Raw genomic sequence first — 14,131 nt, forward strand, 5'->3', positions numbered from 1 at the left:
CCGCTGCCTTTCTTGTGTGGCTCGTGGTACAGGTAGTATTTCGGAAAACACCACCTTTGAGGTCCTTGCCCTAAGCTTGTGACCTAAATCCCTAAAATCATTTTTAAGGACATTCCACCTACCTCTAACTTTGTCATTGGTTCTGATATGGACCATGACCGCTGGATCTTCTCCGCCCCTCCCAGTAATCTGTCAAACTGATCTGCGATGTGTCGAACTCGAGTGTCAGGAAGACAACACACCGTTCGACGATCCCGGTCTTTGTGACAGATCGCCCTATCTGTACCCCTAATCATTGAGTCTCCCACTACCATCACCCGTCTGCCCTGCTCTCCTGGTCCCCTGCTTACTGGAGCCGACATTCCCCTGACTGGCAAAGGAAGGGTCCAGCTGCAGCAGTGCTCTCCCCGAACTGACATCCCCCTCATCTGCCAACCGTGCAAGCTTGTTGGGCTGTGTCAGATCAGGTCTAGCCCCCCTGGCACTCTTCCCTCTACCCGCTTTCTGTTACCCAGCTAGCTCCCTCACTTTCCTGAGCCTCCTCGCTACCACCCTCCCCCACATCTACCCCATAGAGCACCTGCTCAGTGAGCAGCAAACTCTTTTCCAAATTGTCAATGCCTCTCAGTGTTGAAATTCGCCCCTTTAGATACTCGATGTGCGATTCCAAACGGGCAATTTGCTCACATTTTGAACAAAGATATGCATAATCTAAAAACACTTAATACAAACACACACTGAGAATCAAACACGCAAATGCTCACAAACTCTTGTTGCATTGTTTGTCAGCTTGTATAAGTGCATCTGTCAAATCAGATTGCTTTTATTTCCTCTGGGTTCAAAGGCATCATAATGAGGTCGTTATTATAGGGGGACTTCACCTACCCAGGTATAGACTGGGAAACTGAAACCTATACATCTCTTAAAGGAAACAGGTTCTTACCAATAACCAAAGACAATTACCGTTCCCAACTGGTTCAGGACCCAACTAGAGGGACAGCCATACTGGACAGTATTAACCAATAGACCTGACAGAATAACAGATGTGCAGGTTGGGGACACTAAGAGAGGCCATAGGCCTAACTAACTGGGACAAAGTCCTCAAAAATAAAAATAGAGCCACAAAATGGGATATTTTTAAAAGCATCCTAAAATCTAATTGTGAGAGGTACATACCTCATGGGAATAACAGGTTAAGAGCCAAGAAGAAACCAATGTGGATAAATAGAAATGTAAAGAAAGCAATAAATGACAAAAAGAAAGCATTTAAATCACTAAAACAGGAGGGTAGAAAGGAAGCACTGAAAAACTATAAGGAAAAAATAGAATATGTAAAAAAACAAATAAAAGCAGCCAAACTAGAGACCGAGAGATTAATTGCCAAAGAGAGCAATACTAACCCTAAAATGTTCTTCAATTATTTAAATGGTAAAAAGTATAAATCTGAAGGTGTTGGCCCTCTACAGAGTAATGAGGGAGGAGTTGCGGAGAGCGACGAGGAGAAAGCAAAGCTATTAAATATTTTTTTCTCCACTGTATTCACTGAGGAAAATAAACTGTCAGATGAAATGCAGAATGTAAAAGTAAATTCCCCACTAAAAGTGCCCTGTCTGACCCAGGAAGAAGTACAGCGGCATCTTAAAAAGATTAAAATAGACAAATCGCCAGGACCGGATGGCATACACCCCCGTATCCTAAGAGAATTAAGTAATATCATAACCAGACCCTTATTTCTGATATTTACGGACTCTATACTGACAGGGAATGTCCCACAGGATTGGCGCATAGCAAATGTGGTGCCAATATTCAAAAAGGGTTCAAACACAGAGCCTGGAAACTATAGGCCGGTAAGTTTAACATCTGTTGTGTGTAAACTGTTTGAAGGTTTTCTAAGAGATGCTATCTTAGAGCATCTCAACGGAAATAAGCAAATAATGCCATATCAGCATGGCTTCGTGAGGGATTAGTAGTAATATACATCCAGTAGTAGTAGCAGTAGCATATTGTAGTAGTAGTAGTAGTAATAGTAGTAGTAGTAGTAGTAGTAGTAGTAGTAGTAGTATCTATTTAGTAGTAGCAGTAGTATCTATCTAGTAGTATGTATCTAGTAGTATCTAGTAGCTATCGGTATCTAACTACCAGTAGTAGTATCTGGTAGCAGTAGCATCTTTCTAGAACTAGTAATAATAATATCTATCTAGTGGTAGTAGCATCTATCCAGTAGCAGTGTGTCACGGATGAGGTGTAGGAGGGAACTCCACACCGACAACAGGAGGGAAGGGAAAAGGAACTAGGCCTGGAAGCTAGGTAAAGGAAACAGGTCACCACCTAGAGAAACCCTAATCCAAGCCCTAACTACTATCAGTATGAACCGACCTTGATGGTAGGAATGCTCATACACCGTAAACTAAGACCCTGGAACAACCTATAGGGCCCTAAAGATAGTGTCAGAACTTGAGACGACCTGTTACTTCCCAGATGAATGAACAGGAGTCTTCCTTTAGGCCTAGTAATAAAAGACAGGGAAATACAACAAAATACAAATAGGGAAATGACACTTTAGTCCGAAAGTAAATGGACGAGCAGGAACTTAGCAGAGGTCCAAACACCAGCACTTCCAATACTAGAATGAAGCTATCAACCGCATAGCATGATGGGTGAAGCCACACTAAATAGAGGAGGTGAAATGACCACTAAGCAACACCTGAGACAAGGGGTGGGGTCATTACTAAAAACAACACAGAAGCAAGTGTAAACAAAGAATCTGTCAGATCACATCACATGTAGCCAGTCTCACTGATCTCCTAGTCCCTGTCACCGGAATGTCTGTGATACAGTGTCTAGTAGTAGCAGTATCTATCCAGTAGTAGTAGAGGTATCTATCTAGTAGTACTAGTATCTACCTAGTAGTATCTAATGGTAGTATTATCTATCTAGTAGTAGTAGTAGTAGTAGTGTTATCTATTTATCTATCTATCTACCGTAGTATGTACGGTATGTATCCAATAATAGTAGTGGCAGTATCTAGTCATAGTAGTATCTACAGTATCTAGTAGCAGTAGTACTGGTAGTAGTATCTAGTAGTACTATAAGTACCTATCCAGTAATAGTAATATCTATCCAGTAGTAGTATCTAGTAGTAGAAGTATTACCAATCTATTTAGTAGTAGCAGCAGCAGCAATAGTATCTGTCCAGGAGTAGTGATATTCCTAGTAGAATCTATGTAGTAATAAGAAGTAGTAGTATCTCTCTAGCAGTGGTAGTATCGCTCTAGTAGTAATAGTAGTAGTAGTAATATCTAGTAGTAGCAGCAGTATCTTCCTGCATAGGAATTTATACAATGACCATGGAGGTTGTAATCATCCCTTTTCTTTGAGCGCCCTCTAGTTGTGGCTGCTTCAAAATACCATGTTTTCACGCAGAGAGGAGAAGAAAACGTCCCATGTCAGGCCTCCAGGCCCCATAACAGTTGCATGGTCTGACCATATTGCAGGTACACCACTGTCTATAGACTATACTTACTTTCTGGTAGGGGACGAGCTCTTTAGGGCTGCTGACTATAAAGCCTGGCTTTGTTACTGCTCCGCTCTCTGCGATGGCGCGGTGGAACAGACCATTGGCTAAGGGAGACAGCAGCTAGAGGAAAAGACAATTCTGATTATTCTCATCATAAATCCTTGGATCGGACACATTCATTATTTCTGTAGATATTTTCAATGATTGAGCATCGTCCTGTATTCTGCTTATGGCACAGACAGAACAATGTGATAATTTCTGATGATAGAATGAAATTGGAGAATTGTCCTTCGAGCATTTTTCTAATATCTCTATGAATAGAAAGTCCTTTTCATCATCTTCCGCAAAGTAGTTATTCCACTCTAGCCAAAAGACAGCAATAAAAGAGTTAACCACCTATATAGGCCTAACTTCCACCAAAGCAAACTGATTATTATCTTCTGCTGGTAGCCCTGAGCAATGGTTTTCATACAGTTTTTACTCTTTTTTTGCCGGTCTACACAGAGGAAGGTTCCTGCTGACCGAGCAGAGCTCATGTCCGGCATTTTCTGTCCTGAACTTCCGTTTCTTACCTGATGACCGAGAAACGATGTGACCCCTGGGATCATGGTGAATCTGTTTGGTCCTCCAGTGTCCAGGGTTCAGTTTGCACTCTTCATGTTTTGCTCCAACACCACTTTCTTCCATTGCTATCTCCACAGCACTGATGTAGGAATTTCCATCTTGGGCCTCTGCGCATGTGCTGGGGAGATGGCCGGTGTATCCATCCTGACACTAGATCCAGGTATCAAGTGCGCCTGTGCAGGATTCTGGTGCTGATTTATGACGTCACCCACTATTTGTGGAGGTCATAAGGGTTGTATAAGACGCCAGCTTGACGTGCTAGGCAGAAGATTTTCCCCTGAACCAACATAGTGCAGGGACTTCTTCTAACCAACCTCTCCTCGTCCCTCCTGGGCTATTGTTCTTATTGCCCTGGCTGATTATGTTTGAGTATTACAGATCTCCAGCCCATCATCTGGAGTTTCCAGAAACAGGAAAAGAACGTCAAAGCCTTTGCATTTCTTGTTAGTCAGCACATCTTATGAAATGAGGTCAATGCATAGATGTGCATCACTGTGGCTGAAAATGCAAAAACACAATGCGCCTGGACATCTATCTAATTTATTTATTGTGCAGCGTCAGGACACGTGGGAACTGCAAAATTACTGTGAAACGGCATTATCATATTGCATGTCATTTTGTATTACAACACCTGTTGTATCCCTGTTCATAGGCTGGACTGGTGTAATTTATACATCCCACCACTAGATGGGGATAGCACTTAGTCCATATAAATACTTAAGTCAGGCCTAGTGTAGTGGGGAGAAAGAGAGAGGAGAAAGAGAGAGAAGAGAGAGGAGAAAGAGAGAGAAGAGAGAGGAGAAAGAAAGAGAAGAGAGAGGAGAAAGAAAGAGAAGAGAGAGGAGAAAGAGAGAGAAGAGAGAGGAGAAAGAGAGAGAAGAGAGAGGAGAAAGAAAGAGAAGAGAGAGGAGAAAGAGAGAGAAGAGAGAGGAGAAAGAGAGAGAAGAGAGAGGACAAAGAGAGAGAAGAGAGAGGAGAAAGAAAGAGAAGAGAGAGGAGAAAGAAAGAGAAGAGAGAGGAGAAAGAGAGAGAAGAGAGAGGAGAAAGAGAGAGGAGAAAGAGAGAGGAGAAAGAGAGAGAAGAGAGAGGAGAAAGAGAGAGAAGAGAGAGGAGAAAGAAAGAGAAGAGAGAGGAGAAAGAGAGAGAAGAGAGAGGAGAAAGAGAGAGAAGAGAGAGGAGAAAGAGAGAGAAGAGAGAGGAGAAAGAAAGAGAAGAGAGAGGAGAAAGAGAGAGAAGAGAGAGGAGAAAGAGAGAGAAGAGAGAGGAGAAAGAGAGAGAAGAGAGGAGAAAGAGAGAGAAGAGAGGAGAAAGAGAGAGAAGAGAGGAGAAAGAGAGAGAAGAGAGGAGAAAGAGAGAGAAGAGAGGAGCAGAGTCAGTTGTTAAGCTGAGGCTACACACCACAGAGTAGTGGGTGAAGTCTGATGCAGCAATGAGGTAGAGGCAAGGTATGAGGAGCAGGAGAGCGTTTTCCTACTGTGATCCTCTTAGTTCCTTCATCCTACAACCAGAGGATAGTGTTTGCGTCCCTGGAAGAAAACCAAGCTAAAAGAGAGACATCGGTGATAACAGCCACTACCTAAGGCTTAATGGCCACCTTTGCACATGGTGGAGGACAATCTAGCTACAGGCAGCCTCACCATACATGGAAGAATACAGATTAGCTACCTGTTCAAGGGCTTGGAAGATACAGAAACAATAGGACTAAGCATACCAATAAGTACTACAGGCAACCTCACCAAATTACACTGGTTTATAAAGGACCTTCAAGCTAAGTTAAAACCCAGCCAAACCTATTAACAGTGGATCAACAGAATTCCTCTAAAGAACAAAAGACTGTATTCTGTCTGGATGTATATGCCGCAACTGGAACCAACTTCAGTAAAAGTCTACTGTCTACTTCAGGGATCAGCAACCTCCGGCACCCCAGCTGTTGTGAAACTACAATTCCCAGCATGCTCCATTCATTTCTATGAGAGTTCTGAGAAGAGCAGAGCAAGTATGCATGCTGGGAGTTGTAGTTTCACAACACCTGGAGTGCCGGAGGTTGCCTACCCCTGGTCTACTTCATTCTTCAATTTAATTACAACTGGTTGTACCACCATTAACGGTACTGGCGTCACGACAAATACCACCAAGGGACCCAGCCGCCACAAGCACCCAAAACACCACTGCCATCAAGGACACCTCAACCTCCATCTAGGCTGGTGCTTCCCTACCACAGAGCGTGCCCCGGAGGATTTCGTGCTGTCCTCCTCAACACTGTGCTGCTGGCCCAGGGAGGCTCTCTGCTAACTGTGAGTAAACCGATGAATTGTATTATTATTGGCCCCTCATCGGCCCACCGTGCTCCTCACGTGTAGCCCCTGCGGTTCTGGCACGCCACAATTGTGCTGACTAACTTTGTTTTTGGATGACTGGCTAATCTAGGCCGACTCCAAGGACATACTTTTGGAGCACATCATCAGAACTGCTATCAGCAGCCATCTTGTTTGAAGATCCAGAGCGAAATCTTGTGCGGTGTGTGGTCCCTTCAATAGTAATGATTCTCTGCTAGAGTGCACTTAGTGTTAACAGTGCCCCCAATAGTTATAATGCCCCCATTGTGCCCCTATAGTAATAATTGCCAGTAGAAAAATGCCCCCTGGTTTGTGCCAGTACAAAAATGCCCCCTTATAATGTGCGCCAGTACAAAAATACCCCTATAATGTGCACCAGTACAAATAATACCCTCTTATGTACACCAATATAAAAAAAATACCCCCTTACCTTTCAGATCAGACCCCCATATCAAATCCTCAGATCAGACCTCAAATCAGACCCCAGTACCAGACCTCAAATCAGATCGCCATATCAAATCCTCAGATCAGACCCCATTTCAGATCTCCAGATCAGACCCCTCCATACCAGATACTGAGATTAGACCCCATTTCAGAACCCCAGATTATACCCCTATACCAGATACTCAGACTCTCATATCAGATCCTCAGATCGGCCCCTTATATCAGATCCTCAGATCAGACCCCTATATCAAACCTCAGATCCGACCCCCATGTTAGAACCTCTATATCAGACCCAAATAAATACATTCATTTATCTATCCTGCTTCTTCACCACTCTGTAGGTCCGGAGGGTCATTCCTGCAGTCACGCTCCCAGGAGCTATAGATTCTCAGTGCGGATAACTAGATAAATACTAGACAGAACTTACAAGAGAAGAGACGCTGAGTGCACCGGCAGATTCACCAAATGTAGTGACGGACTCGGGGTCACCACCGAAATCTGCAATGTTTTCCTGTACCCATCTGAGAGCAGCAACTTGGTCCTGAAGCCCATAATTACCAGGTAACTGGTCATCTCCAGTACTAAGATAAAAAAAAAACAGGTAAATTGTATACAAAGTCTCAGTGTGAAGCCTACGATGACCTCTAATAATCATTACACAAAACAAATAAATATACCTCACAAGTACTTGTCCTGAACTGATCCTGAGTTACATCCTGTATTATACTCCAGAGCTGCACTCACTTTTCTGCTGGTGCAGTCACTGTGTATATATATTACATTACTTATCCTGACCTCAGCCGTGTTAGCCCCCCCATATCAAAATTTTTGAACAAAACATATGCAGTTGGTTAGATCTTTGTTAGATCAGGTTAGATCAATTGTTGTTTGCGTTAGATCTCATACAGAAGTAGAGATATTATCAGTTATTTGCAGGGGGGGCTAACCCGTCATCAGCCCCCCCTTATCAAAAAATTGCCCAAACAATTAGCTATTTTGGAAGATATTTGTTAGATCAGGTATGATCAACTAGTTGTTTTGTTAGATCTCACATAATTACAGACTTATTAAGTGATTAATGAGGGAGGGCTAGCCCCCCCACATGCAATTTTCTGGTAAAATTTGATGCAGACTAATAGGCCTTCGTTAGATCCAGTAAGATCAAGTGGTTTTAACATTAGATCTCATATAATTACAGAGATATTTCACATGAAAACACAGATATTAGGTAGAATTATTAAATAGGGGGGCTAGCCCCCCCACATGCAATTTTCTGGTAAAATTTGATGCAGACTAAGGCTACTTTCACACTAGCGTTCGGGTGTCCGCTTGTGAGCTCCGTTTGAAGGGGCTCACGAGCGGTCCTGAACGCAGCCGCCCGGCCGCAATGCATTCTCAATGGAGGCGGATCCACTGAGAATGCATCCGCCTGCCAGCGCTCAGCCTCCGCTCAGTGAGCGGACACCTGAACGCTGCTTGCAGCGTTCGGGTGTCCGCCTGGCCGTGCGGAGGCGAGCGGATCCGTCCAGACTTACAATGTAAGTCAATGGGGACGGATCCGCTTGAAGAAGACACCAAATGGCTCAATCTTCAAGCGGATCCGTTCCCCATTGACTTACAATGTAAAGTCTGAACAGATCCGCTCAGGCTACTTTCATACTTAGAAAACGGATGCGAACGTCTGACGGATCCGCTCCGAACGCTAGTGTGAAAGTAGCCTAATAGGCCTTCGTTAGATCCGGCAAGATCAAGTGGTTTTAACATTAGATCTCATATAATTACAGAGATATTATGGATATTTGGTATTACATAAGGGGGAGCTAGCCCCCCTATTTAATACTTCCTAATATCTGTGTTTTCATGTGAAAAATCTCTGTAATTATATGAGATCTAACGTTGAAACCACTTGATCTTACCAAATCTAACGAAGGCCTATTAGCCTGAATGAAATTTTACCAGAAAATTGCATGTGGGGGGGCTATCCCCCCCCCTTATGTAATACCAAATATCCATAATATCGCTGTAATTATATGAGATCTAATGTTAAAACCACTTGATCTTACCGGATCTAACGAAGGCCTATTAGTCTGCATCAAATTTTACCAGAAAATTGCATGTGGGGGGGGCTAGCCCTCCCTCATTAATCACTTAATAAGTCTGTAATTATGTGAGATCTAACAAAACAACTAGTTGATCATACCTGATCTAACAAATATCTTCCAAAATAGCTAATTGTTTGGGCAATTTTTTGATAAGGGGGGGCTGATGACGGGTTAGCCCCCCTGCAAATAACTGTTAATATCTCTACTTCTGTATGAGATCTAACGCAAACAACAATTGATCTAACCTGATCTAACAAAGATCTAACCAACTGCATATGTTTTGTTCAAAAATTTTGTTATGGGGGGCTAACACGGCTGAGGTCTTATCCTGTACTGATCCTGAGTTACATCCTGTATTATACTCCAGAGCTGCACTCGCTGTTCTGCTGGTGTAGTCACTGTGTACATACATTACTTATCCTGTACTGATCCTGAGTTACATCTTGTATTATACTCCAGAGCTGCACTCACTATTCTGCTGGTGGAGTCACTGTGTACATACATGATTTATCCTGTACTGATCCTGAGTTACATCCTGTATTATACTCCAGAGCTGAACTCACTATTCTGCTGGTGCAGTCACTATGTACATACATTACTTATCCTGTACTGATCCTGTGTTACATCCTGTATTATACTCCAGAGCTGCACTCACTGTTCTGCTGGTGCAGTCACTGTGTACATACATTACTTATCCTGTACTGATCCTGAGTTACACCCTGTATTATATTCCAGAGCTGCACTCAGTATTCTGGTGGTGGAATCACTGTGTACATACATTCCTTATTCTGAACTGATGCTGAGTTACATGCTGTATTATACTCCAGAGCTGCACTCACTATTCTGCTGGTGGAGTCACTGTGTACTGTGAGAAGAGTATAGTTTGGGAGAACCGATATCTGCAGTTAAAACTGTTAAACTGTGCATGGTATGCCTTGGTTGTGTCCCTGGGAACTGAGAGGTTAACCCAGACACAGGATAAGCAGGGTTGATAGTCTGTTTTGTCTGTGTTAGCTGAAATATATTATTATATCAGCTAATGATATGTAGAGCATATAACTGCCCTCTCCCCTGCATTAAAGAGGACCTTTCATCAGTATAATTTTAATAAACTAATAACCCTACCTAATAGTGCGGCTTCCACTGATGTTCCCCCTTTTTTTTTTTTTTCAAATCGACCACCGAATGTTGAAATAATAGCCCTGTTTGTTCTGGTGCAGCGCCTGTCACTCAAGCGCTTTTTTGTATGGGGCGTTGCTAAACTTTTTTCTTTGCTATGGGCCTTGGCTGAGAGCGCAGCCAATCAGAGCGCTCCTCTCTCAGCCAGGCAGATCAGATAGAAAGATCAGCAAAAGATCAGATAGACCGGCCGAGGGACGCGACGGGTGTGGAAGCAGCGGTACGAGCGGCAGGGTAAGTATCATAATCATCCCCTAGACATTGCTGCAACAGGATGTTATGAAGCTAAAGTTCTCGCGAGAACTTTAGCTCCTTCTGCCTGGCTGAGAGAGGAGCGCTCTGATTGGCTGCGCTCTCAGCCAAGGCCCATAGCAAAGAAAAAAGTTTAGCAACGCCCCATACAAAAAAGCGCTTGAGTGACAGGCGCTGCACCAGAACAAACGGGGCTATTATTTGAAAAAAAAAAAAAGGGGGAACATCAGTGGAAGCCGCACTATTAGGTAGGGTTATTAGTTTATTAAAATTATACTGATGAAAGGTCCTCTTTAAGCTAAGATAAAGTGTTAGGTCAATGTGTATTGACTGTTTTCTATATAGATCAGCAGAATTGTGAATGCTGCTCTGGAGTTTAATATAGATGGAAGATTAGCACTGAAATATATTTACAAAATTACTCAGTATTTTTATGTAAATTAACCCTATATATAACCTGTACAATGATGAGGAATGGTGAAGATACATTATATAGCAGTGATAGATCTTTACCTGAAGAATCCTACGATCCCCAGCCTGTACTGTATGGTCGTAACCACTACGTTCTCATAGGCGCTAAGTGCAGAGCCATCATATGTACTGGCCGTCCCGAACACCATCCCACCACCATGTATATACAACATGACCTAGGAAAAAAGGGGAACAGATTAATATTTATTAGAAACTCATTCTTAAGGAGCCACTACCTCATATGTGACCCCCCAAAAATAGGGTGACAGTTTATAAGGGACTATTAGCATCACTCACATGTATGGCGTTAAGTGGGGCTCTATGGTACCTGGACTGAATGACGCTCTTTTTTGTACATTTACTAGCAATATAATAGACTAGGAGACAATTTTTAAAGGGGTTGTCCAATGAAAAATATTCTACAGTTTTCAAACCAGCACCTGGATCTGAATTATTTTCTAATTGCATATAATTAAAAATTTAGCATAACCACTGAGTTTTATTAAATAAAATGTATCTGTATAGCACCACCTGCTGTTTTTTTATTTTTATTATTTATTTGACCTGCTCACTGAGAAGGCCGCACATGCTCAGTTTCATCCTTCAACTGTCTCCTGAGATGTGATAGGGAGAGCTGAGACACGCCCTCTGAGCTGTGATAGGTAGAGGATGGACACACACCCTGAGCTGCAACAGAAAAGACACTCCCCTTCAGCTGTCAGCTTGATATAAATCTATCAGATCAATGAATGGGGAGATCACTGGATCCATGTGAGGTACAGGGCTGGTTCTAGCTTTGTTAGAGAGAGATTGTCGTGTCCTACACGATGTCTGATTTTCCTTTTTTACATTAGTCATGGGATGACTCCTTTAAGAATAACTCTCTGCAAAACTGTGGTTGTCAAAGCACAGCACAGCTATTGTGACCCATTTAAGGGTCACTATAGCTGGAGAAATAGCATTTGAAAATTACCATATTACAAGAAGTATCAAGGTATTACCATCTGATTTCCTGGCACTTACAGGTAATTTGGTTTTCTGGTCTCTGTTGGCTGGAGTATACACATTCAGGTACAGGCAGTTCTCTGAGATCGGGGGTAGCATAATGGAGGATTGGTAAGATGCTTTTGATTCAGTCATAAACCCTGCTGCCTGTATACACCTGAAATATACAGAGGCAATGAAATGTATCTCCATGTACCTCATTGGTCTTTCAAATATACATATCAGTATGGTGCTATACAGTTTCTTGTGAAAGTAGTCACCCCCTCTGTGTTTTTCCTATTTCGTTGCTTTACAACCTAGAAGTGAAATTGATTTTAATTTATATTTTGCATAATGGACCCGAGAATAGTCCACATTGACACAATGGAATGAAAACATACTGTGCATAAAGAAATAAAAACTGAAAAGTTATCAGTGCATGTGTGTTCATCCCTCGGCTACGAAAACCCTCCTAATCATTCGGTCCCAACAACTAACCTCAGAAGTCACATGTACATTATATACAGGCATGAGAAAAACCAAGTACATCTGCTTTGAATTCTATGGATTTACATATCAGGACAAACACATTCTCATTAGAAGTTCTTAGAATTCAAAGAAAGGACTCACATGGGGGGATACTCAGAGGCGTCTCTAACAGAGCTCCAGGGTTCAGCAGGTTCTGGGTTAGCAAATCTCAGAGGTCCGACTGGAGGTTTTGCAAAAGGTACTCCATAAAATACATCAACGACTCTTGATGTTTCCTTTACTGGCACCGTAACGCCCCGTAGTTGTCCATATTTTGTGGTCACTATCGGCCTTTCATCATTCTGACCTAGCCAGAAAAATGTTTTTATTTCTATTTCAATACTAGTAATATTACTATTGGAAATATTCCCATTATATAGTATTGCACATACTCTCTTGTGGTTTTCCTTACTGGAACATTAATTTCGTACTAGTTGAACATAGACTGGTCAGCTGCAATATTAAATGGAACGTGCCATATATCAGCTTCCACAAAATAGTGATAGAGGTTTTCCATATACCTGCGTCCACAAAATACAGATTGCGGGTTTTGATATACCTGCTTCAACTAACAACTGATTGAGGCCTGCCATATATCAGCTTCCACAAAATAGTGATAGAGGTTTTCCATATACCTGCGTCCACAAAATTTCTGCTTGAGGTTGATATACCTGCTTCAACTAACAACTGATTGAGGCCTGCCATATATCAGCTTCCACAAAATACTGATTGAGGGGTTTGATATACCTGCTTCCACAAAATACTGATTGAGAGGTGTGATATACCAGCTTCCACCAAACACTGCTCTTCTCTAGGGACTTTGGCACAGGGTCATTTTGAAAATAACAGGCAGAGGAAAAGGCAGGCCGTTCCACAGAAGTGGTAGGGGTAGGGCAGGTGCACCAGGCCGGAGCCTAAGTGGGAAGTTATAGAAGGTGAGTTGGTTGAGTGGCTCACTCCGCCTTCCGCTTCTGTACCCTCCTCATCTTCTGTATCTGCACCCTCCTCACTCTCTGCTGTGTGCACCCCCAAAGACACCACCATAGCCCCTCCACTCGAGTCAGAAGAATTAATTTCCCATCCATTCAAAGACATTACCTCCCATCACCGAGCCCAGTGGGAGGAACGCTGTCAGAACCCACAAAGCCACACTCCCGGTGCTCCTCTTTTCCTTCTGCTCCTCTCTCCTCCCATTTGTCCTTCACTCCACCTTCCACCGTGCCGTCGTCGCGTTCATCTGGCACAAGGCAGGCTTCCGTGGCCCAAATGTTCGAGCATAAAAAATGATGACGTGGGATAACCCTCTTGCCCAACAGCTGACCGCTGGCTTGTTGGAACTGCTAGCCCTCCAACTACTGCCATATAAATTGGTGGACTCGGAGGCCTTTAGAAAATTTGTGGCCATTGGCACACCGCAATGGAAGGTCCCCGGGAGGAAATATTTCTCCCAGAAGGGCATCCCAGAGCTATAGGGCCACGTTCAACGGCAAGTTAATATATCTCTGGCACACAGAGTCGGTGCCAAGATACATCTGACCAAAGACATGTGGTCTAGCAAACACGGATAGGGAAGGTACATAACTTTTACTGCCCACTGGGTGAACCTTCTGACGGCCGTCAAGCATGTAACCCGTGGCACCCGTGTGGATTTGGTGTTACCGCCACGGATTGCACGCAGGAATGCCTCTTCTCCT

At 43.1% G+C, this 14,131-nt stretch overlaps 2 protein-coding genes across 3 annotated transcripts in view; one reads left to right on the forward strand and one right to left on the reverse strand.

Moving 5' to 3' along the window:
• The window catches only part of LOC120981117 (fatty acyl-CoA hydrolase precursor, medium chain-like), a 675,808-nt gene that overhangs the window by 573,396 nt on the left and 88,281 nt on the right, over window positions 1-14,131 (forward strand). The window lies entirely within an intron of this gene.
• LOC120981115 (fatty acyl-CoA hydrolase precursor, medium chain-like) overlaps window positions 1-14,131 on the reverse strand; it is a 289,738-nt gene that overhangs the window by 268,571 nt on the left and 7,036 nt on the right. Inside the window, exon 1 of one of the 2 annotated variants that reach the window (XM_040410612.1) lies at window positions 12,540-12,574. The exons of the other annotated variant lie outside the window; for it this stretch is intronic. Coding sequence (XP_040266546.1) covers window positions 12,540-12,541 — 2 coding nt within the window. The 5' untranslated portion in view covers window positions 12,542-12,574. Of the gene's footprint in view, window positions 1-12,539; window positions 12,575-14,131 lie in introns of those variants that run through there. 2 annotated transcript variants of the gene reach the window in all.

Source organism: Bufo bufo, chromosome 10 (assembly GCF_905171765.1).
Source record: "Bufo bufo chromosome 10, aBufBuf1.1, whole genome shotgun sequence".
NCBI classification, from domain to species: Eukaryota; Metazoa; Chordata; class Amphibia; order Anura; family Bufonidae; genus Bufo; species Bufo bufo.